Here is a 23601-nt window from a genome sequence, read left to right on the forward strand (position 1 = left end):
CTTGACCCCTTGAAGTGTGGTAGGGTTAATGCTGAAGGTAACAGCAGGTACTTATTCGGAATGCACCGCTCATGAATTTTCAACCTCAGTGAGTAATTCATGTTGCTGAAAGAGATATAGGACTGGATTTTACAGGCCCCCCCCAACATTGGGGGTCATGACTGAAGAGGGGCCCGGAAAATGCCCTCGGGAGAGGCCCGCCACATATTGTCGGTGGTGGCGAGGCCTCATGGCGGCCCCCGTCGCTCGGTGACGGGACCAAAATTACCGTAGTCAAAAAATGCTAATCAATGAATTAAATACTTACCACTCTTGCCGTCCATTCTGGTGCCATATTGGTGGCAGTGGCCGGCACTACTGTGCCTGCGGATCTCTGTTCTGAGATCGGATGTGGGACACTGATGGGGAGGGGGGAGCAGGTAAGTATTTCAGGGCAGTGAGTGGGGGAAAAGCTATTCTGATTGGTGGAGGGGATAGTGGGAAGGTCAGCTGCACAAGGTAAGTATTCTGGGGGGGTGAGGGCAAGGAATGAACTAAATGGATATGGGGGCGGGGGGGGCGGTGGGAGAGGGGATAGAAACATTTCTTTAATTTTTAAAATTAAATATAAAGTGCATATTCCTTTAAAAATGTAAATTAAATGTAAGGACTGAAAGCCCTTTAAAAATGGCATTGGCGCCTGTGCAGTGGCGACGGATGCCGTTGCCGGGTACGGACCTCCCGCCCCCGCACGTCATCGGGGGTGGGGAGTGATCCGCCCCGGCCATGTAAATGAGCCGTCACGTTTAATATCGTGGTGGCTCTGCGGAGTAAAGCCTGCATTTGCAGCCACCGTATTTTTGCAACTAATGCCTATCAAGAAAAAAAAGAATACTTAGGGTATCATAGTCATGATAATAAATCTTGGAAGAAAATTATTTGGCAAATCTTCTGCTTGTGTGCTCACAGTGCAGAACCTGAGTGCAGATCAAGAAACTGCCCAGCCCATGATTCTCTGTCTATTTCATGCGTTGAGTGCATTCATGTTCCCAATATGCATTACCAGCAGGTGCTGCTCCAAGCTGGGAGTACACAAGCAGAAAATTTACCTTTATATTGTCAACCATTAGTGACTATGTTATTACATGTGAGGGATTTGATTTATTACCAGAGTAGACATTAACAGGCTGGAGAAGCGAATGCTCCTGGAATGATTTCAAGCAAATTAAAAAGTCACCTTTCAAGTCCAAAATCTTCTTGCTTTTGTACCACGTCCTAATTGCGCTACTGCATATGTCTTTTTCAAATCTGACATCTGCTTGATAAATGAGGCACAGTGAAGTGTTTTAAATTAGATTAGAATTCCCCCACACCATTTGTGGATAAATTAATGATTATAAATAAAATCCCATCATCAAAGAGTTGAGCTGTTGAAATTACAATTATTTTGGCATTTATTGAGCTCTTCGTGGCAAAGTGCCATATCTCGCACAGTGCTGGAAGCTTGCCATGATTTTCTTGGAACCCTTGACAACCTAAAGTTGAGTTCCTTGGTCTCAAACACCGAGGCAACCTTTCCTTAACTGGCTGAGTTTTGAGTTGTTTGCTGACTGAAGTGTTGGAATTATTGCTGTGGATGTTTCTGATTATTCATATCACACAGTTATTTGACTTCATTAAGGTAAGGGGAAATAAATGTTGGGAATGAAACACCTTTGCACATTTAGCAGCCAGTCAATTTGGTTATTCCAGTGCGCATGAGAATGCACTCAATGTATGTTCAGTGAGAATAATTATGATTATAAAGGAAAGATATGAAATCTAAAGATCATTACATGAATTGATTCCTCTCATTCATGACTTCCAAGTATACTGTAGCCCTGATGTCCTCAGTGTAACTTCATTAATATTCTATCTGCAGTGGAACCTCAGTCATTCAGCTTTGAAAAATTCTCCAACGGCAAGTATTGTAGTCCTCCCCTTTTGCAACAGATTCCTGCATTTTATTAGGAAAAGGCATCCCAAATCAGATGTAAGGAGAGAATTTGCAAAATCACTGAATCATTTGAGTATTAGGCTCTAGCTATTTTCATCCCTATTTCATGTTTTCAGGCTGATTTGTGCAACTCAGATTATATCGGGGGTGATACACTTGACAGATTGTGCATCATAACTATTTTGCAAAATATTATTCTGATTGTTTCTAGACTTTTCTTAATGTGTTTTTATTTGGGGCCTGTAAAGATAAATGATCAATGGCTTTTAGAAAAATACAACTAACAGAAATGTGTAGCATAGAGGTAAAACCGATCACCAACTGTAAAGTGCTGGCCTTACCAATATGTTGTATAAATCACATGGGATTGGCAGTTGTGCAACACTGCAATACAACTTCTATCTCACAATACTCAAAGATACCCAATAAATTTTAATCTTGCAATAATACCTTCAATCAAAGATAGCTTGATAACCTCTTTAACAATATCAGAAAGAGTCTTTATAATATTCGGTCGCAGTACCATCACAATAATACACTCTAAGAAAATTCACCCCAATTATTTTTCAGCATCCCAAAGCCATATTATGTCTTGCAGCATTTCAAAGTACTGTTTAATCTTTCATGTCATAACATCCCAAAAGCAACTTCTAATTTCCTATTTTGCAACATCATAATAAACCTTCTAACCTTCAGTCTCATAATATCCCAAAAAAATCTTTTAATTTTTCACCTCACAATATCCCAAAGCACCTTTTAATTCTTCATCCTGCAACATTCTGAAGCACCATCCAATCTTCAGTCATGTGTCAATTCAAATCACCTTCTAATCATCTTTCCTGCAACATCCCAAAGAAAACTTCTAATTTTTAGTCTCCTTTATAACCTTCTGTTTCACAACAGTATTCAATCTCACAACCCCCTTATAACAATACATATTAATATTGTATATAAAAACAAAATGGCTGGAAATACTCAGCAGTATTTCTGCTGAGTATTTCCAGCACTTTTTGTTTTTATTTCAGATTTCAAGCATTTGCAGTATTTTGCTTTCATATTAATTTTGTCTTGAAATATGCCAACGACAACATCTAGCTTTCAGGCTTCACAAAGGCACCTTCCAACTTTCACTTTCACAATATCTCGAAGATGTCTTCTAATCTTAGGTATCACATCCCAAAGATATCTTCTAACCTTCACTTTTACGATCCTCTAAGGGCATCTTCCAATTTATCTCGCATCCCAAAGATACGATCTAATTTTATGTCCTTCAACATCGCTTTGCAGTCTGCAACATTCCAAAGATAATTTCTAACTTTTAGTTTTACAATACTCCTTTGAATACATCTTTGAATCTTTACACGCCTGAAAAACACTTTCTTGTTCTCTGCTCTGCAACTTCCCTAAGAGACCTCTCAGTCTTCAAGTCATATCACTTCCTAATGTGCTTCTTGCAACATCCCTTCTAATCTTCAAATTTATAACACGTTACAGACACATTCTTGTCTTCAATCTTACAACAGTCACAAAGAAACTTTCTGATTTGATATCTTAAAATATCCAAAAGACATCTTCCGATCTTCTGCGTCACAAAACCCCAAGGGCAGTTTCTAATCTAATCGGTATCATATCCATTGCAAAGATACCTTGTAATTTTCTGTCTCACAACACTCACAAAAATGCCATTTAATCTTTTATCTTGCAATATCCCAAAGATACATCCTAATCTTCAATACTTAAAAAATCTTTATTTCCTGGATATTAAGAATGTCTATTTTTGTGACAAAGTACAAAAGTTATAGAAACCTCCTGTCAGTAATGAATGAGTTCATCAATGATTCTACTCCAATTCTGCAATATATTGCGAAACCCACTTTCATGCTTAGATATCACACTTTTTCAGCTATGCCTTATATTGCATCCTTTGGAGATCAGATCTCACAAATGAACATGTTCTTTCTGACAGATCTACAACCCTATGAATATGCCTTATAATCTGATGAGTGTCAAGTTTTGTCATTTCATCCATGGTCTTCTTCAGCTTCTCCTCGCCAAACCTACTCTTGACCTAGAATCTACCTAGTCATTTGAATGTTCCTAGAATAAAAAAGTCCCCTCAAATCAAATATCATACAAGACTTATTGGACTCCTGCTGCCATATTAATCCTAATGCCTATACCATATGTATAAAACTACAGCATTCTCTTAGATCAATTCCCAAACCATATATACCAAATTAGAAAGTTTCTCTAATAAACTCTAAATCTCTAAATACTAGGAAGCCCTAATTTCAATCTCAAAATCCAATATGAAAACTATTACACCTTTGTGTTCCTACATGAAATTATAACTCACAAGTACCAAAGAATAGTTCCCATATCAACAGCTGCTATCCTGTTGCACCATATAGTTCACTGACGTATTCCCAGCTCAACAATTTCTAACTTTTACCTTTGAAACATTACCTGATCAGCAATATCTACCATAATAACACATTTATATGGAAGTGGCTTTTTGGTGACTTAGCTAATTAAAAGAAACAAGTTTCTCTGCTTTGGTGCTTCACAGTTGGATGTTCTTGGTGTAATGGTTAACTAGATGCTGAACACTGGAGTCCCAAAAGTAGGGGTTTACTGGATAACTGAGGTTCCACTGAATCCAAGTTCTCTGTATCTCCTTTATACACTCGCAGAACCTCAGTGGTGATACGCTGTGTTGGGTTATGTTATGCCTTTATGCTCGAACATCAATGAAAATGAGCTGGTTCCAGCAAGGGGACTAACGCAGATGTCTTCCATCACTCATGTGCTTTTCCTAAGTGGTAAGTGGGTTCACCTGAAGGAAACAGAGAAATAAAAGAAAGAATAACAAATCTACTCTGAACAGCTGTGTTCTTTACCTCTCACTGGGCAATATATTTGGCTGGCATAATGGCAAAAGCAACTCTGAGTTGCTAAAGATTACTGTTTGTCTGGAAGTTCTGACGTTATGGCAGGAGATTGGAAAAATCCCATGGAAATTCAGAGCTGTAGAGTTTAGCAAACCCAGAGAGACTTGGAGGAAAGGGTATGGGAACTAGAAAGCCAGCACAAAGGTTAATGATCGCAGAGCAATGAGTAAGCCTTGATAGAGACAAGAGGTGAATTCAACAGGCTGTTGTCAGAGGGAGCAGAAAATCTCCTCCAACATACCAGGGTAGGAGACAAGATGGAAAGCTCCTAGCAAGCACTCTGTGACAATAAGGACAATCAAGTGAGGAAGATTGAGCAAAGTAATCTCTGAATCTGCCAAAACCACAAGGGGTAGCTAAACTTACTCGGCGAATGCAATTGTATGCACATTTTAATCTCCTGGGGCAGTGAAAATGAGCACTGTTCCCTTCACCAATGTCCTGTTGTTCCAAAGGTGAAGTACTACTGTGCTTGGGAATTTTTGTAATGATGGTGGATGAGATGGCTAGAGAGAACTGAGAGGAGGGGACAGTGAAAGATGCCAATCGGAACTGGGGTTTGTGGAATGAGGGGAAAGGTGCGAGCGTAAAATGAGGCCAAAAAGGTGAAAGGTACCAGCACAAATTGATATGGGTGAAAAGTGCCTGCATGAATAGAGGGGGAGAAGAAGAGGGCGAGCATCAAATGGGTGGTGAGGGAAGACAAGCGGTGTCACAATGTCAACAATTCATCAATTTGAAAATAACTTGGAATTTTTCATTTTTGAAGAGGTTCATTTGAGAGATGATTGTTTTGCGGTATTGAAGATAATAAACAGTACGAAAAGCTAAATCCAGAAAATTACTTTCAATTACATTAATGACTGACTCTATCATCCGAATTAAATTTGCTCAACTGAGCAGGAGGCAAGGACACCAGCCCAAAACTGTGCGGTCCTTCCTTACATATGGATGTGAGGCATTTCTGGAAGCTGAACCCATCGCCTAACTTCTGTTAGTGGGTGGACTCTGGGCTGTGTGATTTTCAGCTCCTTCCCATCTGGAATGGGTGGGAAATCAGCAGCCAGCGCATATAGCCCAGGCCTCATTTCTGGGGTCGTGGGTGAGTTTCTAACTCACCTCGCTATCATCCCAGAGTTAAAATTGGGGACTGTACATATTTGTCAGCAAACCCCATGGTCCATTTACCCACGGAGGATCAACGGCTTTCAAGAGGTTGGAAGGCTGTTTGAATATTGGGCATCGCAGCAGATTCTGATCTCATTCACACCTAACAGCTACAGATGTTGGACTTCTACCAGAGATTTTTGCATAGCAGTCAGGATGGTAAAACTTGGCTGATATCCGCCTACACTAGTCCAGGTAATTTTGAGGCCCATTGTCATTCTCTGAATGGTCCCATGCTGACATAGGCTGATGATTGAACTTTGGACCTTTCAGGTTTGAAGAGCTCAATCACTTATTAGATGGTCATCCAGGGAGCTGTTCACTCATAACTTAATGTATGTCCTGCATTCACTATATTTTTAAGCACAGTGGAAGGACTTACCTCTGGGGGAAGGAAATGAGTTCCTAAGTTGTTCCATTACATCCTCCAGGTGCAGCACCATGTCTTGGGATATACCATGGCTGTCTGATACATCTGTGAAAAAATTGAAGAATAAAGTGGTTGAAACTGATAAGCTTCTTTGTTGGTGTCACATAGATGAGGAAACTAAAGCAAAACATGATGCAAGGTCTGCACTCCAATCTACAGTTAGGATAATTCTGAGCAGTAGTAATTGGAGCGATGAAGAACATTAGGCTTAGAAAAGAGCTTGAGGAAAAAGCTGGAGATTGCCTCACAAAATGGCACAGAAAATGCTAATGTTGTTTTGTTGGTGGGGCCAGGAGGAGCAGGCTTCTCCAGGGATCCCCGTTTCCCTCTCCCCCTACTGCCACCCCTCTCGGACTCTGTTGACCAGTTGAGTGTAGGAGCCAAATGATTTTCTGTCCTTCCTGAACTGGAGAACTGCAGCATGTAAATGACATCCAGTCCTCAAAACAGCAGTGGCCTTATGCCAGCAAGAATGGGCAGACCCTATCTCCGCCATTAGGTAAAATCAACCCTAATGTCCATCTTAATCTGACACAAGCAATTACTGAAATAATAAACCTTAGATAAGTGTTCACATCACATCATTATATCTTTCTTCCTTCAAATCTACTTGAATTTTTTCTGAGGAGGTTACTGTAGTGGTGGTTAAGGGACTGTTTAAAAATGTTGTCTGCATGCACTTCCAGAAGTTATTAGAAAAAATGAAAGTGCATGGAATTGGAGGTAATTTTGCAACATGGGTCAGTAAAAAGTTAGGAGGTAGGAGACAGGAGTGGGGGATGTAGGGAACATTTTCTGTTTGGTGGAACGTGCCAAGAGATGTTTGCCCCTGTACCGTACTGGGGCCTCAACTTGTCACCATGTGAATCAATGATATGGATGAAGGAACAGAGAGTTGTATATCCAAGTGTAGATGGCAACAGAAAATTACAAAGGGACACAGATGGACTAAATGAGCTGGCAGAGGGATGGCAGATGGGGTTCAGTGTGGGGAAGAGTGAGGTTATCCATTTTGGATCTGAGAAATGCAAATTAGAATATCTTCTTAATGGTGAGAGACTAGAGGCTATGGAGGAGTAAAGGGATTTGGGTGTCCAGATGCACAGCTACAAAAACAGCCAAAACAGCATAAGAATGGTGACCCTTATCTTGAAGGAGTTGGAATACAAAGGTGAGGAATTAATGCTTCAGTTGTACAGAGCCTTGGTTAGACTCCATCTGGAGGACTGAGTTAGGTTCTGGGTACTGATCCTCAGGAAAGATATATTAGCCTTGGAGGAGGAACAGCCCAGATACACCAGAATGATATCAAGACTTAAAGGTTAAACTATGAGGACAGGTTGCATAAACTTGGTTGGTATACTCTTGACTTTAGAAGACTGAAGCGTGATCTAATTGCAGTCTTTAAAATGATAAAGGAATTCGATAGTGTAGATACAGAGAAACTATTTTCTCTGGAGAAAAAAATCCCGAAGAAGGTGATATAAACTTGTATATTTTGAACTTAGAAGTGAAATCAAAAAGCACTTCTTCATACAAAGGATTATACAAATCAGGAGCTCTTTCCCCAAAAGGTTGTGGATTCTGGTTCAACTGCAAGTTTCCAGACTTGAAATTGATAGATTTTTGTTCGGTAAGGGTATCAAGGGATACGGAGCAAAGGTGAGTAAATGGAGCTGAGGTACAGATCAGCCATGATTTAAATGAATGGTGGACCAAACTCGAGGGACTGAATGGTCTACTCTTGTTCCTATGCTCCTAAAACAAACATTTGCACTTAATTACAACCAAATGGTTTCCTTATTATTTTTCATTTGCATCTATTCTTGAAAATCTTGTAATATAACAGGCTTATAAGATTAGAAATTATTGTTGGGTGTATTAATGAATGTGTTTGAATGGCATTCCTCAGTCTGTTGTTTTAATATCAGAGCTTATCTATTTTGAATTTTGTGACAAGGACAGTGCTTGGAACAGGAAACCTAGAGAGGAGAATAAAATAACAAAAGGAAAAAATAATTCCTTTATCCTTAAAAATATTGCTACTTCATGGCAGCATGATGCTCTAGTCAATAAAGTTTTCCACAGAATACTCTCTTTCCTCACTAACCTGCTTTCTCAGATTCTGGGCTGCTTCTATCACGTTTTTCACGCTGGTTGTTGTCAGAATGATGGGAAGATGGGGAAGCAGATGAGGCTGTCGATCCATTTTTCTCAGAGTCTTGCTGTGGCTGTGAGTTGATAAGAAGAACACAGTTACCAAAAGACATGTCTGGATGGTTTAGTAATTGGACTGTGTCAAGGAAGTGTTGTATATCTACCAAAAGGGGTAGCTGGGAGGGTCTGATAAATCACAATGGGGGTAGTTCATTAACATCTGCAGAGCCCCTCCATTGAATGACATTCTATGATTATCTGAATATGAGGTTATGACTTTGAATTGAAAAATTGGACTCAGTACATAAATAATTACTATACATCGTCCTTGAAATTATTTTGGGTGAATATTAATGTACAAACAGCTAACACGTTCATATGAAATTACATGGTTCAATATTTTGTGGAAGGCATTAACCCATTTGTAAGTAGATGCTTCTGACCTTGCTAACTTGTATCCAACATGTTATAATTGCAAAACCTGTCTAGTGTTATGGGGAACTCTCAACCATCCATTTTGTTTTTTACAGACACTGTCCTCATTATTGGCATAACAACAACTTGAATTTACATAGTGCCTTTAACATAAATAAACATTCTAAGATGTAGAGAAAGGATAAATGAGTGGCGAGCCAAAGGAGATATTGAAGGGTGACCAATAGCTTGGTCAAAGAGATGGGTTGTAAGGACTGTCTTAAAACAGGAAATGGACATGGAGAGGCAGAAAGCCTTGGGTGGGGAATTCCAGAGCATGAGGCCTCAGTGTAACCATACAGCTACCCAATGGTGGGGCAAAAGAATGGGGGAAATGCACAACATGCCAGATTTGGAGGAACAGAAAATTTGGATGGGAGGCTTTTGTTGAGGAAGCCAATGCAGGTTGGAGAGAAGAGGGGTGATAGGTGAGCAGGACTTGCTCTGGGATAGGATACCAGCAGCAGAGTTTGGATGAGTTGAAGTTTATGGAAGGTGAAAGATGGGAGGCTGTTAATTGTGTGTTCGTTGGATGTTAATTGTATTCAGGTGCAGGGGTATTAAGGTCTGACTTACCTATAGGAGCAGGCTGAAAGAGGGTTTGTTTTTTTGGAGATGCAAGGTATGCAATGTGTATCTCTATTAATAAAAGCTTGTAGTTGAATAAAGACTAGGCACCAGTATGCTATTCTTCACCACCTAGCTATCCAAGTTTCAACAGAGAGCACTGGAAAAGTTGAGTCTGGAGGTGACAAAAGTTTGGATGGATGTTTCAGCAGCAAATGGGCTGAGGTCGGGGCTACACAGGGATTGTGCTGGAGTATAATGCACCACAGCCACAGAGGATATCATTTGTGACTTTTGTTAGAGCTGTTTTGGTTCTGTGGCAGGGAATTGGAGAGATTCAAAAATGGAGCTGTGGTACAGATTTGAGAGGTGACAACTTGTTCAAGGACTTTGTTGAGCAAAAGAAGGTTGGAGTTGGGGTGGTAGGTTGCAAAGATAAAGAGGTCAGGGTAGGCTTTTTGAGGAGGGGTGATGATGGCAGTTTTGAAAAAGAGGGGGACAGTACCTGAAGAGAGGGAACTGTTTACAATGTCAGCTAGCAAGGAATCCAGGGTAATCAGCAGTTTGATGTGATTGAGGAAGGGGGAAGTAGATCTCATGAACAAGGAGGAGATAGGAGAGAAACTAGAAAGAAACACAGGTTTAGGGCTGATGTACCAAAGGAAACAGCAGAAGCGACTGAACTCAATCTTGGTGAGAAAGATGTTCATCAGCTCCTGACGTATTTTACTTGAGGTGAGGGTGGAGAGAGGAGTGGAGAAGGGTTTTACTCTGAACTTGCTTGTTGTGTTTCCAATCTCCTCTCCTTCTACAGTCTCTGAAGTAACCCTTGCCTCACAGTAGTTTTACAAAAACATTTTCAAAAACACTGAATACTCCGGTAGCTTATATACAATTAGGGCAAGCAGTTAATGGATGGTAAAATATTTACATTGATTAATTATGTTCTAGCCCAAAGTAGGAAAGCAAAGAACTGCATGCACCAAAAAACTAAAACCAATTTCTGACAGAAATCCAAATATCCCTTTCCTCAGTTTCATGTCATACTAAAATGTAACAAACTAAGGACCCACCAGAGGGCAGCAAACAACACATCTAAACACCAAGTTGTACAGTTAAAATATTCTGTACAATTCTGGGCGTCTTGCATTCATAGGACATTGCTGTGTTCAAGATGATTCTGGGATTTAAAATCCGTCAACTGTGAGAAGAAATTAAGCTTGTTTAATTTTGAGAAAAGAAGTTTGAGAGGGGTCATAAAGTTACTTAAATTTGACTGTCAGTGTAGAACTAGAGGGTCCAAATGAAAAAGCAACTTGTATCTGACCGCATTTAGAATATTGTGTGCAAATCTGGCCGCCCTACTTTCAAAAGGTTATTTGTGTATTGGAGAGAGTTCAGTGCAGATGGACAAAAATGATTTAAAGGCTTAAGTCTAAGTTGTGAAGAGACATCTAAAGATTCGAAGTTGTACTTGCTGGAGAAAGGAAGATTATGAGCTGATATAATCAGCGTTTTTTAAATGCTGAGAGGGACTGATTATGTTGATGTAAGCAGCTTATTTTAACTCCATGATGGCAGAGCCAGTAGAAATGAGAATGAATTGAAACAACATTTATCAAGCAAGGCTAGGACCGATACCTAAACACAGCTTCTCGTCTACTTTCCTACTGTTTCCAATCCTGGTGGTTTCCTATACAATAGGCTGAGGTTTCTAAAAAAATAGTTGGAAAAGCTGCAACAAGAGCAATGTTTGCAAACTGCCTCTTAATACACTGTAGTCTGCTCTAAATAATATATATCTCAGGTTCGTAGTTAGGTATTACTGCAACACCCATCAATTTGGTCATCTAAGCTAGGGGGAAGATGTACTGAGGGAGATTTGGGGTTCCACAGTTTTGAGGTCCTGAGGAACAATGAGATGGTGTAGGAAATAATGCAAAAAGTATTGACTTCAACACAATGTAGATGCAGGGGTGAAGAAGTGGGTGCAAGAAGGTACGTTAGGAATTTAGGAGAAAGCTGAGAAGAAAGTTCAAAAGAGTGATATATTTGTGTGATTGGATGGAAGTTAGAGATGGGAGGGGGATTCCCACTGCTCCACAATTAGAAAACAAGCTTCATCTTGTGTCTGGTCTCCAGGAGTAGGAGAAATTATTTTTGACTGAATGTCATGCATTGATTCCATCATTGGAAAGTCTGTCTAGAGAAAGCAAATCAAGAGAATCGATGCACAATTAAAGTTACTTGATAGCATAGATGTCTTGCTTTAATAAGTGTAAGCCACGACATCCTGATACTGTCAGGTGCAGATTCTGCCCTCAGCAGACCCCTGAGGACGTGCTCATTGATTACACAATCTATTCCAAAAATACCCACTGAATTCTCTACTGCAGGGGAGAAATCTGATAAAAAACAGAAAATGTTGGAAACAAGTCTGGCAGCATTTTTGGAGAGTGAAAGTGAGTTAACGGGCTGGATCTTGTTGTCACCCCACGTCGTGATACGTGGTGGGGGTGGGCCTGAAGATGGGTCCACTGCAGACCTCGATGCCAGGAGGGCCTGGACTAATCCTCCCAGTGGCAGTGAGGTTCCCTGGTGGCCACCCCACTGCTGGGTGGCTGGACCTGAATTTAAATATTTAAATTAATAAAACAAATACATTTAAATGGACATAACTTCAATCTTCTGGGCCTGCCGAGATCTTTGGCGTGGCGGTCGGCACTCCTGCGCCTTCAATTCCCCGTCCGGGGAAAGGTGGCGTGACACTGGTGGGGAGGGGTAGGGGTTAATATTTTCTATGGGGGGGGTGGAGATGGGGTCAAATAAACATAATGGGTGTAGGGGATGGTGGAAGAGGTGAACTCTAAACTTTGTGCAGTCTGGAGAGGGAAGGTTACATTTAAAAGCTAAGTGTTTTGTGGGGGGAAGGGCAAATAATTAATGTAAATGTAACTGGGGGTGGGAAAGGGGTGTTAGAAATTTATTGTATATATTTTGGGGGCATACTTCTTTAAAAATGTAAATGAGCTGGCAGGGTTGGCTGCCCTTTAAAAACGGCAACAGCGCCTGCGCAAAGGCAGTTGACGTCATTGTTGGGGATGGACAACCCGCCCCCTTCACGTGATTGGGGGAGGGGCGGGTCTCCCCGGCTATTTAAATGAGCTGCCGCATGGGAGCTCAACGTTTCAGGTCAATGACCTTTCATCTGAACCAGGGCTAATTATGTGCTCCTGTAATTTCTTGATGAGCTATCTGATATCTCATTTAATAACAAGTATGAGAGCTGAATGAACACATTATTTTGCTTTATTTGCTTTTCCTAAATGTATGCAGTCTTGAAATTGATGTTACCTTGCAACACACAATCCTTATCTTGAGGTAGTTTTGTGCCCCCCCCCCTGCATTTTTCATCAAATTGATCTATCTGATGGAATGCACTGATACTAGGTAAAGTTAATCGATTAAAAATGAATGCTCTTCCCCATTTAATGTACTCTTTCAGGTGTTCTTGGTTTATATCCCTTAACTTACCTTCAAGGAACTGGTTTGCAACTCCTTTATTTAGTTTCGTTTAGAGATACAACACTGAAACAGGCCCTTCGGCCCACCGAGTCTGTGCCGACCATCAACCACCCATTTATACTAATCCTACACTAACTCCATATTCCTACCACATCCCCACCTGTCCCTATATTTCCCTACCACCTACCTATACTAGGGGCAATTGCTAATGACCAATTTACCTATCAACCTGCAAGTCTTTGGCATGTGGGAGGAAACCAGAGCGCCCGGAGGAAACCCACACAGACACAGGGAGAACTTGCAAACTCCACACAGGCAGTACCCAGAATTGAACCCGGGTCACTGGAGCTGTGAGGCTGCGGTGCTAACCACTGCACCACTGAGGGATAGAGGTTTTGATGAAAGGTCACTGACCTGAAACGTTAACTCTGCTTCTCTCTCCACAGATGCTGCCAGACCTGCTGAGTATTTCCAGCAGTTTCTGTTTTAATTTCAGATTTCCAGCAGCTGCAGTATTTTATTTTTATATTATTGCAGTTTATATCAAAATAGTCTAATTGTCACTGTTTGCATTGATCTTCCAATAGTAACTTGTTTTCTTGTTAGAATGTACGTAGCAGGGGGCAACCACGGAAAGCATTTCCTAAATGCCACTGATCACCAAATTATATCTCAGTTAGTCATGTGCACAGTTTGCAGTCACCAAAGACAGAACCTGGGCAGCCTCGGAGCAGCAGATAGGAAATCAGGAGGCTCAAATTCTCCATATTCAAATGAGTCATGGGATTTACAGAGGCCAGTGGAGTGGAGTGGTATGATGCTCCCAAATACCAACCAGATAACATCATGGAAACAGTGATGCAGGCTCCTTCACACACTGTGCGTCACCGAGGACATGAAACAGCCAGCCATTATGGAAACTGCCCAGATTTAATTTAATTATTCCACGCAGATTTAATTTCTGTTATTTCAATAATGGGCAGCTGAGCCATAAAGCTAGTTTTACACCCGATTGGCAAATTGAAAATCTACCCCCATGTTGCTTCATCACTGGGAGGGAAGGAAGAATTGGAGGACGAGTTCTCCCAGACCATTCTTTCGCACTACCTTCTGGACATAAATGATGCTCACTGCAGAAAGGCAGTAGTGGAGTGAGGCTGAGGAGAAGATTAGAGGATAAGTACAAAGAAGGACTCACAGGATGCTTTTTAAAAAAAAAAACAAGTGATAAACTGCAAATATTGCAATAAATTATAAGAAACTTTATGAAACAATGTGGGCTTTTGCCTTTAAGATATTGATCAGCAAAGTTGCCAGTGTTGCATTGAGCTGTATGTCCAATAGCTGATTGTCCAAAGCTGATATTCTAATTAGATACCATAGTCAGGATTCATGCCTTGCAAATTGGATGACTGGCCAGTACAATATAAACCAAGTTTGTCGCAATATTGCTTTTCTTCCACTTTATGTTACGAGCATGTTTTCCAAATTATGGGTAAATTTTATGAATAAGCACACCTGGTGAACAGTAAAATCATTTTGATCGCTGATCCTGCATTCCCAATAAATTCTGACTTTGTGCCAGGAGTATTAATTTCAAAAGCTCACAATGCAGTCACAAAGTACGCTGAAGACAAGTCCCCAAACCTCCCTACTTTGACTCCTTGTTTCTTTAAAAAAAAACTGCTGGCTAGAAATGAGTTTGAAGGTTATAAGGGTTTCTTTGGGACACAGTGGTGGGCAGTTACAGTGTGATTTCCTGCTCCTGCTCCATGTCATTCCTGCTGAGTTTGGACAGGAGTTGGGTCTGGATTATGGTGTTGAGGCTGGGAGTTGGAATAGCCTGGGCCTCACATCCGTGAGTCAGAATGAGCCTTCCTCTTGCTACTCCACACCCCACCCACGCTGAATTCTCACCCTGTGTTTTATCAACCATCTGCAATTTGTAATCTACTGAAGGACATGAAACAGTTAACCTTGATGCACAAGAGGAATAAGTTAACTGAAACTCTGACTCATGATCAGTTCCTGGCAAGAATGGAAGATGTATTAGCACCTGATCAATGCCATGAGCTAATCACCCATCACCGTGAGGGAGATCACATTATCTTTATGCTGTGTAGACAGCAGGGGAGGAGATAAAGAGTTTGTCTCCGACCTTGCAGTTCTGTGTAGCTCAGGAGATTGAAAGACCAGGATAAAGAGGTGTGAAAGACCAGCCGGCTCAGCAGGCTGATAACTGAAACTACGGCTGAGGTCCAGGCATGGGATAATGTGACTGGAACATATAAGAAAGGACAACATTGAAACGTGGGCTCTGCAGTCAGGTGAAGAAGGAGGGGGGACCAGTCATCTCCAGATCTAGGCCTATAATCAACCTCAGTAACAACCAGTCATGTGGGTGATTTTAAGTTTCAGTCAAAACATAGAGGGATTTGTACTGTGGTTTTGTTGGTCTAATAAACTAACAAATTTGGTTGAGCCAAAACCTGTTTGTTGTGTGCATTTTGTTCCTGTAATTTCGGGGTCCAAGAATCAGTGTAAGGAGGAAAGGAACTGAACCCCTTACACCACATATTTATTGCTTGCCCTCTAAATTGATTTGCAAAATATTTCATTCCTCTACGTATCTAATTTTGTACTCAATGCAGAGTAATCAGAAAATATATTCTTCCTACAACATTTTTATTGAGATTATTAATAAATGTGAAGAGTTGAGGTTCCAGGATGGGCGACTGAGAGTCTCCACTGGTTACTGCTACTCAGCTATTTATATTCTGCTTTTAATCATCAAGTCTAGTTTTTAATTAATTTTAAACACTTTGCTATCAACTCCACAAGATTTCAGTTTTGCCGCAGGTCTTTAATGAGAGAAACTTGTGGTTTTGGAGGCAGCTCAAGCATTTTGAATATATAGATCTTGTATTCTAGTGAAACATCAATGTAAAAAATATTGTTTCACTATTATTCTTCATCAATAATCGAAAGTTGCTGTTTGAAAGCTCTTGTAATTTGGATTTTGCATTAGCAATATCAGTGCTGATGATTGGTAACATTTTCCACTTTTAGGGCTGGATTATGTGCTGGAAGTGGGGCTCCTGGCGCAGGCCGAAAAGGCGGGGGGAACCCTGCCTCTGCCTTTTCACGCTCCCCGGGCACAATCCTCCGGTCTTTTTAAATCAAAGTTTCAGGAGGCGGGATCCCCGTCGGTACTGCAGAGGCCTCGGACGCAGGTCCAGCGTTGGACCCCCGGAAGAGAGGTAGGTGAGGCAGGGTCACTGGGGAAAGTCCGGAAGGCCCCAGCGAGGGGGTTTAGGGGGGTGGTTGTGCAGACTAGTTGGAGGGAGGGTCCGGGGGTAAAGTTGTTTCTGGTGGGTGTCCTCTGTGGGCCACAAATTGCCTACGAAGGAGGGCCTCAACCCCCAAGCCCGCTGGGAAGGTGCCTCATTTTACAAGGCATCCTCCCCATGCAGTAAAATCCTAACGGTGGTGGGAAGAGGCCCTTGATTGGCCGTTTATAGGCCACTTAAGGGCCTCAATTGGCCTCTGAGTGGGAAGGACATCATCGGTCTCTCCCACCCCCGGAAAGATTGCTGGGCGATGGGGAGGCAACGGGCCTTCTGCTCCTCCGCACCCGCCCCCAACCACCCATTGCAATACTCCATGCCCCCCTGCCTCTGACCCCACCTCAGGGTGCATCACAAAATCCCAGCCTTGTCATCCAAAGCATCAAGCTTTTCCTCTGTGAATATGAAGCCAGATTGCAGATGTACAAGCACAGTATTGACTCTATCATCCAGAATGTGAAACTCAATAAATGCTTGATTTTCTTTTCTTTATCGCACAAGCTAAGAGTCAGGTCTTTGTACTGAAGTGAAGATAGTGCATCCACATCCAACAGCAACGTCACCCAGGCAAATGCCAAGGAGCCATCTAATCAATTGCACCTTTTCCCCCTATCAATTGAAATCAAAAGTATGAATAGGACTTTGATGCACTGAGTAGACCTGGATCAGGTTGGATTAATTTGGAAATGTTCATCTATTCACCATTAATTCTTATAACTGAATTGGTAGAAGTGCAATTTTCAATTTGTTACCTTATTCTTTATTTAGATATTAGATTTCGAAGTTGCACATTGAAAGCCTCCCAGGCATAAAATGTGAGAGCCAGAAATTCTCCTTCAAAAATCCAGGTCGAACCTATACCAGCTGAGCCACACTAAGATATCGATGCCCTCATTGCAGATTAAGGCCATGTTAACATTAAGGCAATCTGAATGCATATTGAGAAATTCTAGAGAGGGAATGCCTGCTCCAAACATCAGAAAGTTAGCAATAGATAGTCATAAACTTTCAGGTGCTGAGAAATTGAATGTGTGTGTTAATCAAACTCTCTTGTTCAGCACTGCACCTGCCTGAGCATGACTAAAAGAAGCCACAATATTTACAAGACAATTAATATGTTACATACTAAAAAGTGCCTATTTAGAATGATGGATCGTACCGTCCAGTCGTATTACAGAATATATTGCTGACTGTCTTGCACCATGAGATTTCCTATCTATTTTGACTTGGTTTTCTCTCACCTGCAGTAATAGCTCCCGGAGCCTCTTGAGTTGCGATTCCAATTGTTTGTTGTGATCTTCCAAGATCTGCATCCTGGTTTCCAGCCGGGTCTTGTGCTGTCGGAGCAACCGTGCCTCAGCAAGAAGCTCTGTGTCTCGGGGGCTGAGAGGGGAGCTAGGGGATCCCTCTTTTACAGAGGAAGATATTGCAGCCTCTTCATGTTGCCATTTCAATCGTCTGTACTCTTCCTGTAAGATCCTTGGGAGAAATTATTTTTTAAAATGTAACTATGACAAACTTTGAATTTTATCTGTTTCTTTAAATCGTACTGTTACATTGATTTATGCTAGATAAAGAATGGAACAAGACACTGGAGTTTGTATAACATTCATGACTCACTATCTCTACAGACCGCTGCAGTTGTGTGGTCTGATTCCAGACAGTATTTGTTTCTTTCACTGATGGGGAATTTTCTCTGAGATAGATAATGCCACTGACAGAACTTCATGTATCTGCAGTTGTCAGTGGATGAAATATTTTACTTGCCAAGGTGAGAGGGATCCATACTGAGGAACAAATTAGTTTCAGTAAGCTTTCTCACAGATTCAGCATTGAGGGCTGCCAGTTCAGATAAAGCTCCCTTATACTGTCCTATCATGTTCTGCCAATTCGGCTACAGTATAGGTTAAAGCTTTTCCTTCTCTGTACCACAGTGATATTTCGTCTTATGGCCTGCGAGTGAGCCTGATGATTTTTAGCAGTATGTGTTGGATTGTGGCTAATTTTGTGGTTTGGGCGCATACCTACTCAGAAGTGGGTTGAGTCTGTTCAAAAGTCATTTTAGTTAGGACCCTTGTAGCTGAAAAGAAAGCAAAGACTTTTATCTAATCACTTTTGCCAGACTGAGACACAGGTGCCAAAGATGAAAGAACAGTGTCTAATCCACTACCTCTCCCATCCCTTTGACAGATTTACTTTAATAGCATAGCTATTAAACTGGTACTTTAGATCTGACAAGATGCCTGCACTGGATTATGCTTCCCATTATTATTATTGGGTTATCGACATTCTTTTGGTCCACCCACCATTACCAACAATATGGCAGGGATTTGTCATACCTATTCTCATGCTCAAGGTGTACAATAATGGCCTCCAGTTCAGTCTTTTCTTCAGTGTCCAGCGCACTCAAGAGCTGATTTGGACTGTGAGATGGATTTTGAAGAGAGTCTTGATCTGTCTCTGGGCTGAAATATTGAACCACCAACTGCTCATCATCTCTGCATGTACATAAAGAATGTGCTGTGAATTCTTCAATCACACAACATTGCTATCTTTAGCTCCATAAAGACCTATCTACAAGGAGTTAATTTGGTTGCACTTATTTTCATTTAAGGTAATCTGAAAATAATGCTGTGATAAATTTGTTCAGGATTAGTTTGGATGCATCTTAATGCAAGAGTGTGTGAGGATTTGAACTCTTTCTTAACATATATGTTATTTTGTCTAGTAGCTGTGTAACAGTGTTCAGCTGGAAATATCTAAGAAAGATTCATGTGTCCTCAATTTGACCCTCTGTTTGATGGCAGCACAAAAACTGTTCAAGAAATTGTACTGGAGTGCCAAAAGTCAAGACAGATTTCTCATAGCCTATTAGACACCCAGAAACTCTGATTTAGTAACTGTTGGGTAACTCTGCATTTGACCTTCGCATGGTGACAGAGTTACAGGAAAATGACGCGATGTGAAAGTCACAAATTAATGGGTGCAGCTCTGCTGCAGATATTCTCTGTACATGTTTTGCACCGATACTGTATGCTGAGGAGTAGTTGTACTTGCTGATGTGTTCTTGATGTAAAAACAGAGGACAGACTTAAGGACTAGCAAGGCCTTATTGTGCTGCTCTGATTATAATTTTGTGTAGGATTGAGAACCCAAATATACTGTACAGATTTTGAAGGCTTTAGACTGCATAGAATTGGTAATTTCTTTTAGCAAACTAATTGAACTGGGTAATATTGTATCTAGTCTAGGAGATTATTTTTCAGTAGTCTAATGCCATGCAGACCAGTTAGGATTTTGTTCATCCATATAACTTACATCTACCCAGTTAGCCATATAGCTAAATACATCTGTATCTTCATAAATCAGGTAATCTGCCAACTGGTTAATCTGCCACTATTGATGCATCTGAATTGACATCCATATATGCATCTAGAATTTAACCAAAGGGTAAATTGTAATCTAGACCTTTGCCTACCTTTAAATAATTTTTCTCCAGCAGTTTTTCCTTCCAACTTTTGCTTATTGTACTCCCTCTCCTGAAGATTGGGGCACATGATGGGCTGCAACACTATGGGTACCGGCAGCCAATATCTCATTCAAGTGAGTGTGGGTATTCTGTCCCCATTTGACACACGCACACATACAGTACAAGTAGGAGTCACTGATGGTTAAGCCAGAGCAGGAATGGTGCTCAATTTGTTTTCTCCCTGTTACCTGGTATTGCTGAGGCGAACTGTAGCTACCACATCACTGCCTCAGCTGAGGTCAGCTAACTCAGGTGAAACTAGGGGACTTTCTGGTTTTGTATGGTTTATTTCAAACCACATTGTGGATTCATCTGCTGGAGTAGCTCACCTCCCAAGTTCAACCTGTAGCTATCCCTGCATCTTCCTCCATTTCAATTGCAACCTACATCTTTAATCACAATCACAGTCTTCACGTTTATCTATCTTTGGTGATTTTTATCGATTCAAATTAGTGTTCATACTTTTTGGACCAACAAATGTTATCTGTATATTTGACCATTTCACTAGGAATATATTCTACATGTGTCCTGACCAACACTTAAACCTCAACCAACATTACTGAAGAAGATGATTTTGTCTTTATCATATTGCTGTTTGTGGGACCTTGTGTACAATTTGGCTGCTGGGCTTCCTGCATTGCAACAGTGACTACACTTCAAAAAGGTACTTCATTAGCTGTAAAACAATTTGTGATGCCCCGAAGATGTGAAAGGTGCTATAGAAATATGAGTCATTCTTTTAAACTAATTGTTAATAGTGTTGTGTTTCTTTTTTAATGATGTTAAGTTGAAATATAATCTTAATCTCATAAATTATATGTTGCAAAAACTGCAAATTCCTTTTGCTCAATTAGCTGACATATTTTTGTTGTGTGCACCTGGTCTGCGATAAAAAAAAAGTCCTGTTAAAATACTTACACACTTTCGTCAGGTGAAAGACTACCACTGAAGAAAGAACAGTTTTTACTTTCCATTTCAGCAAGCCTGTGAAGGAGGAAACAATGCATCATTTTACTCAATAACTGGCTATACATCGAAAAAACATATTGTCAGCTTGGTATCAGGGAATAGAAATCACCTTTACCTGGCTCAGATCTTAGCAATCACATTTCTGGATCAATATGCTCTTGGCTCAAAAAGACCACACAGTACCATTTAAGCTTCAACTTATGATTATGATTTGATTATGATTAGAGATACAGCACTGAAACAGGCCCTTCGGCCCACCGAGTCTGTGCTGAACATCAACCACCCATTTATACTAATCCTACACTAATCCCATATTTCTACCAAACATCCCCACCTGTCCTGTCCCTATATTTCCCTACCACCTACCTATACTAGTGACAATTTATAATGGCCAATTTACCAATGAACCTGCAAGTCTTTTGGCTTGTGGGAGGAAACCGGAGCACCCGGAGAAAACCCACGCAGACACAGGGAGAACTTGCAAACTCCACACAGGCAGTACCCGGAATCGAACCCGAGTCCCTGGAGCTGTGAGGCTGCGGTGCTAACCACTGCGCCACTGTGCCATTATAGAAGTAATGTATTGTACTCAGCTATTGTAATCTTCAATATTATAAAAAATCTATACACTTAATGGTGCATTTGAGTCCCTCCTTTGCTTCAATACTTAATATTTTAAAACTGGTAGATAACAGGAGCTTGAAGTGAAGTTATGAGCTTCTTCTCTATGACAAAGTGAATACAAAGTGGTGCTCACTAACCTTATCACTGCAAATTTAACTTGCAGTCAGCCATTAAGAGACTGCTATGCAAAATAACTGCTTCCAGGCTGCCTATAATTAGTAACTTGGAACCAAAAAATGTGGGCACAAATATATACCAATACATAGATAGCTAGGTCTCTTTCTAGCACTAGGATTGTGATTTTTGGTATACCCTTCCTTTTTAATAGGACTACCATATTGCATGCTCGGGGGCACTCCCCTGCTGGACAAACCATCTTCACTAGGTGCCATTAAAATAGGCGCCTGCCCCCCTCTGTGGCTGGGCCACATATACGTTATTGCACTCACCATAAAAAGCCTGGGTAGAGTTTCTGCTTTGGGTGCAATTAGAAATCCAAGTGCAAATTGTGCTCAGAATTGTGCTGATTTTCTGAAGTGAAGTTGTAGTTCAAGTTTTCGCTCAAACACATTTGCATAATCATACTGCAAAATCTTACACGAACCAGTGCAATTGGGCTGCATTTTATAGGATAATTGTTTATTTTTTGCCCTTGGGTTAAAAAAAATCCTTGATGTATTTAAAACAGTAATGTGGTGTGTTTGTATTAATATGTCTGAAAATGGGTTTACCTTTTAAAAGGTGCCTACTAATGTCTTTGTGTCTTAAAAAAAATTGCATTTGAAGAGCCTCCTCGAAGAACTGCAAATGGGCACAATTGGCGAAATCTTGCCATACTGATTAATTCAATTTAGGAGTGTGACTAGTTTTGTGGGCAGGGCTTCCAGAGCAATGTTTTTAAAACCAGCGTAAAAGATTGTGGAGACTCGATTTGCACTGGACATAACTTGCATTTGAAATTCTTTGATCTTTCACACTGGTTTGGTCAATTGTTCATCCTAGCGAAAACTCTACATGTTAAACCATCTTAAGACTTGGAGGCCCAAGATGAATTAATTAGTTATCTGCATCCAATTCCAAATGGCTAACTCTTTCTGGAACAAAATTAGCCTCTGACTCAACAGTTAATTTGAATTCTGGTTTGGTACATATCTTTCCAATTTGGAATCTCAAATTTTGATTTTAAAAACTTTAAAAAAAAAACCACAATCTGTTCTGGGTCTTAACAAAATGTACCAAACACGATAATCATGATTGTTAAACTAAATGAAGTGTTCTTTATTGAAGAATAACAGGATTCTAGGAGAGCTTTTCAATCAACGTGCTAGCTGCTGGCTAACACTGCTCCAACTGTTGTATCACATGTTAACCTGCAGCACTTCCTGTGACAATGTATACTAAACTATTTACATATTCAGTAGTATGTTAATCAATATTAAAGCAATATCACAACACAATCTATCATTGCTCTCACTTAAGCTATACAAAAATGCATTCTGAAGCTCAAAGTTGTGGAATTCAGATTGATACAGGTGGGCACACAAAATGAAATTTTACCCTAAAAGTTGTGAATTGGCCAAAAGGTCATGTCAATAATGCCAGTTACTGAAAATGGAAGAGTTAGATCTATTCAAATTTACCAAGGGTTGAAATTTATGTTGCCGCCGCAATGGCAGCCCACATGTGCAGGCCGAGCTTCGCGGAGCCGCCGTGATATTAAATACAGCAGCTCATTGAAATGGCTGGGCGAACCGCCTCCCCCGATGACATGGAGAGGCCGGGCAGTCCGTCCCTGCAATGGCGTCAGGCACCACTGTGCAGGCACCGATGTCATTTTTAAAGGGGTTCGAGTCCTACATTACAATTTAAATTTTTAAAGGAACAGT

At 40.8% G+C, this 23601-nt stretch overlaps 1 protein-coding gene and 1 long non-coding RNA gene across 2 annotated transcripts in view; one reads left to right on the forward strand and one right to left on the reverse strand.

The window, feature by feature from the left end:
• The first annotated feature begins 1553 nt into the window (after positions 1-1553).
• On the forward strand, positions 1554-23150 carry LOC137377719 (uncharacterized). The gene is made up of 3 exons (XR_010976471.1): positions 1554-1660; positions 16316-16506; positions 17841-23150. It is a non-coding gene; the product is annotated as an uncharacterized lncRNA (long non-coding RNA).
• drp2 (dystrophin related protein 2) overlaps positions 4746-23601 on the reverse strand; it is a 102892-nt gene continuing 84036 nt past the window's right edge. The window contains exons 17-22 of the mRNA XM_068047680.1: positions 21041-21106; positions 18933-19091; positions 17835-18072; positions 8634-8754; positions 6476-6568; positions 4746-4811 (exon numbers count right to left, since the gene is read on the reverse strand). Of these exons, the coding sequence (XP_067903781.1) occupies positions 4774-4811; positions 6476-6568; positions 8634-8754; positions 17835-18072; positions 18933-19091; positions 21041-21106 (715 nt within the window). The 3' untranslated portion in view covers positions 4746-4773. The remainder of the gene's footprint in view (positions 4812-6475; positions 6569-8633; positions 8755-17834; positions 18073-18932; positions 19092-21040; positions 21107-23601) is intronic.

The sequence above is a fragment of the Heterodontus francisci genome, chromosome 15, assembly GCF_036365525.1.
Source record: "Heterodontus francisci isolate sHetFra1 chromosome 15, sHetFra1.hap1, whole genome shotgun sequence".
In the NCBI taxonomy this organism is placed as follows: Eukaryota; Metazoa; Chordata; class Chondrichthyes; order Heterodontiformes; family Heterodontidae; genus Heterodontus; species Heterodontus francisci.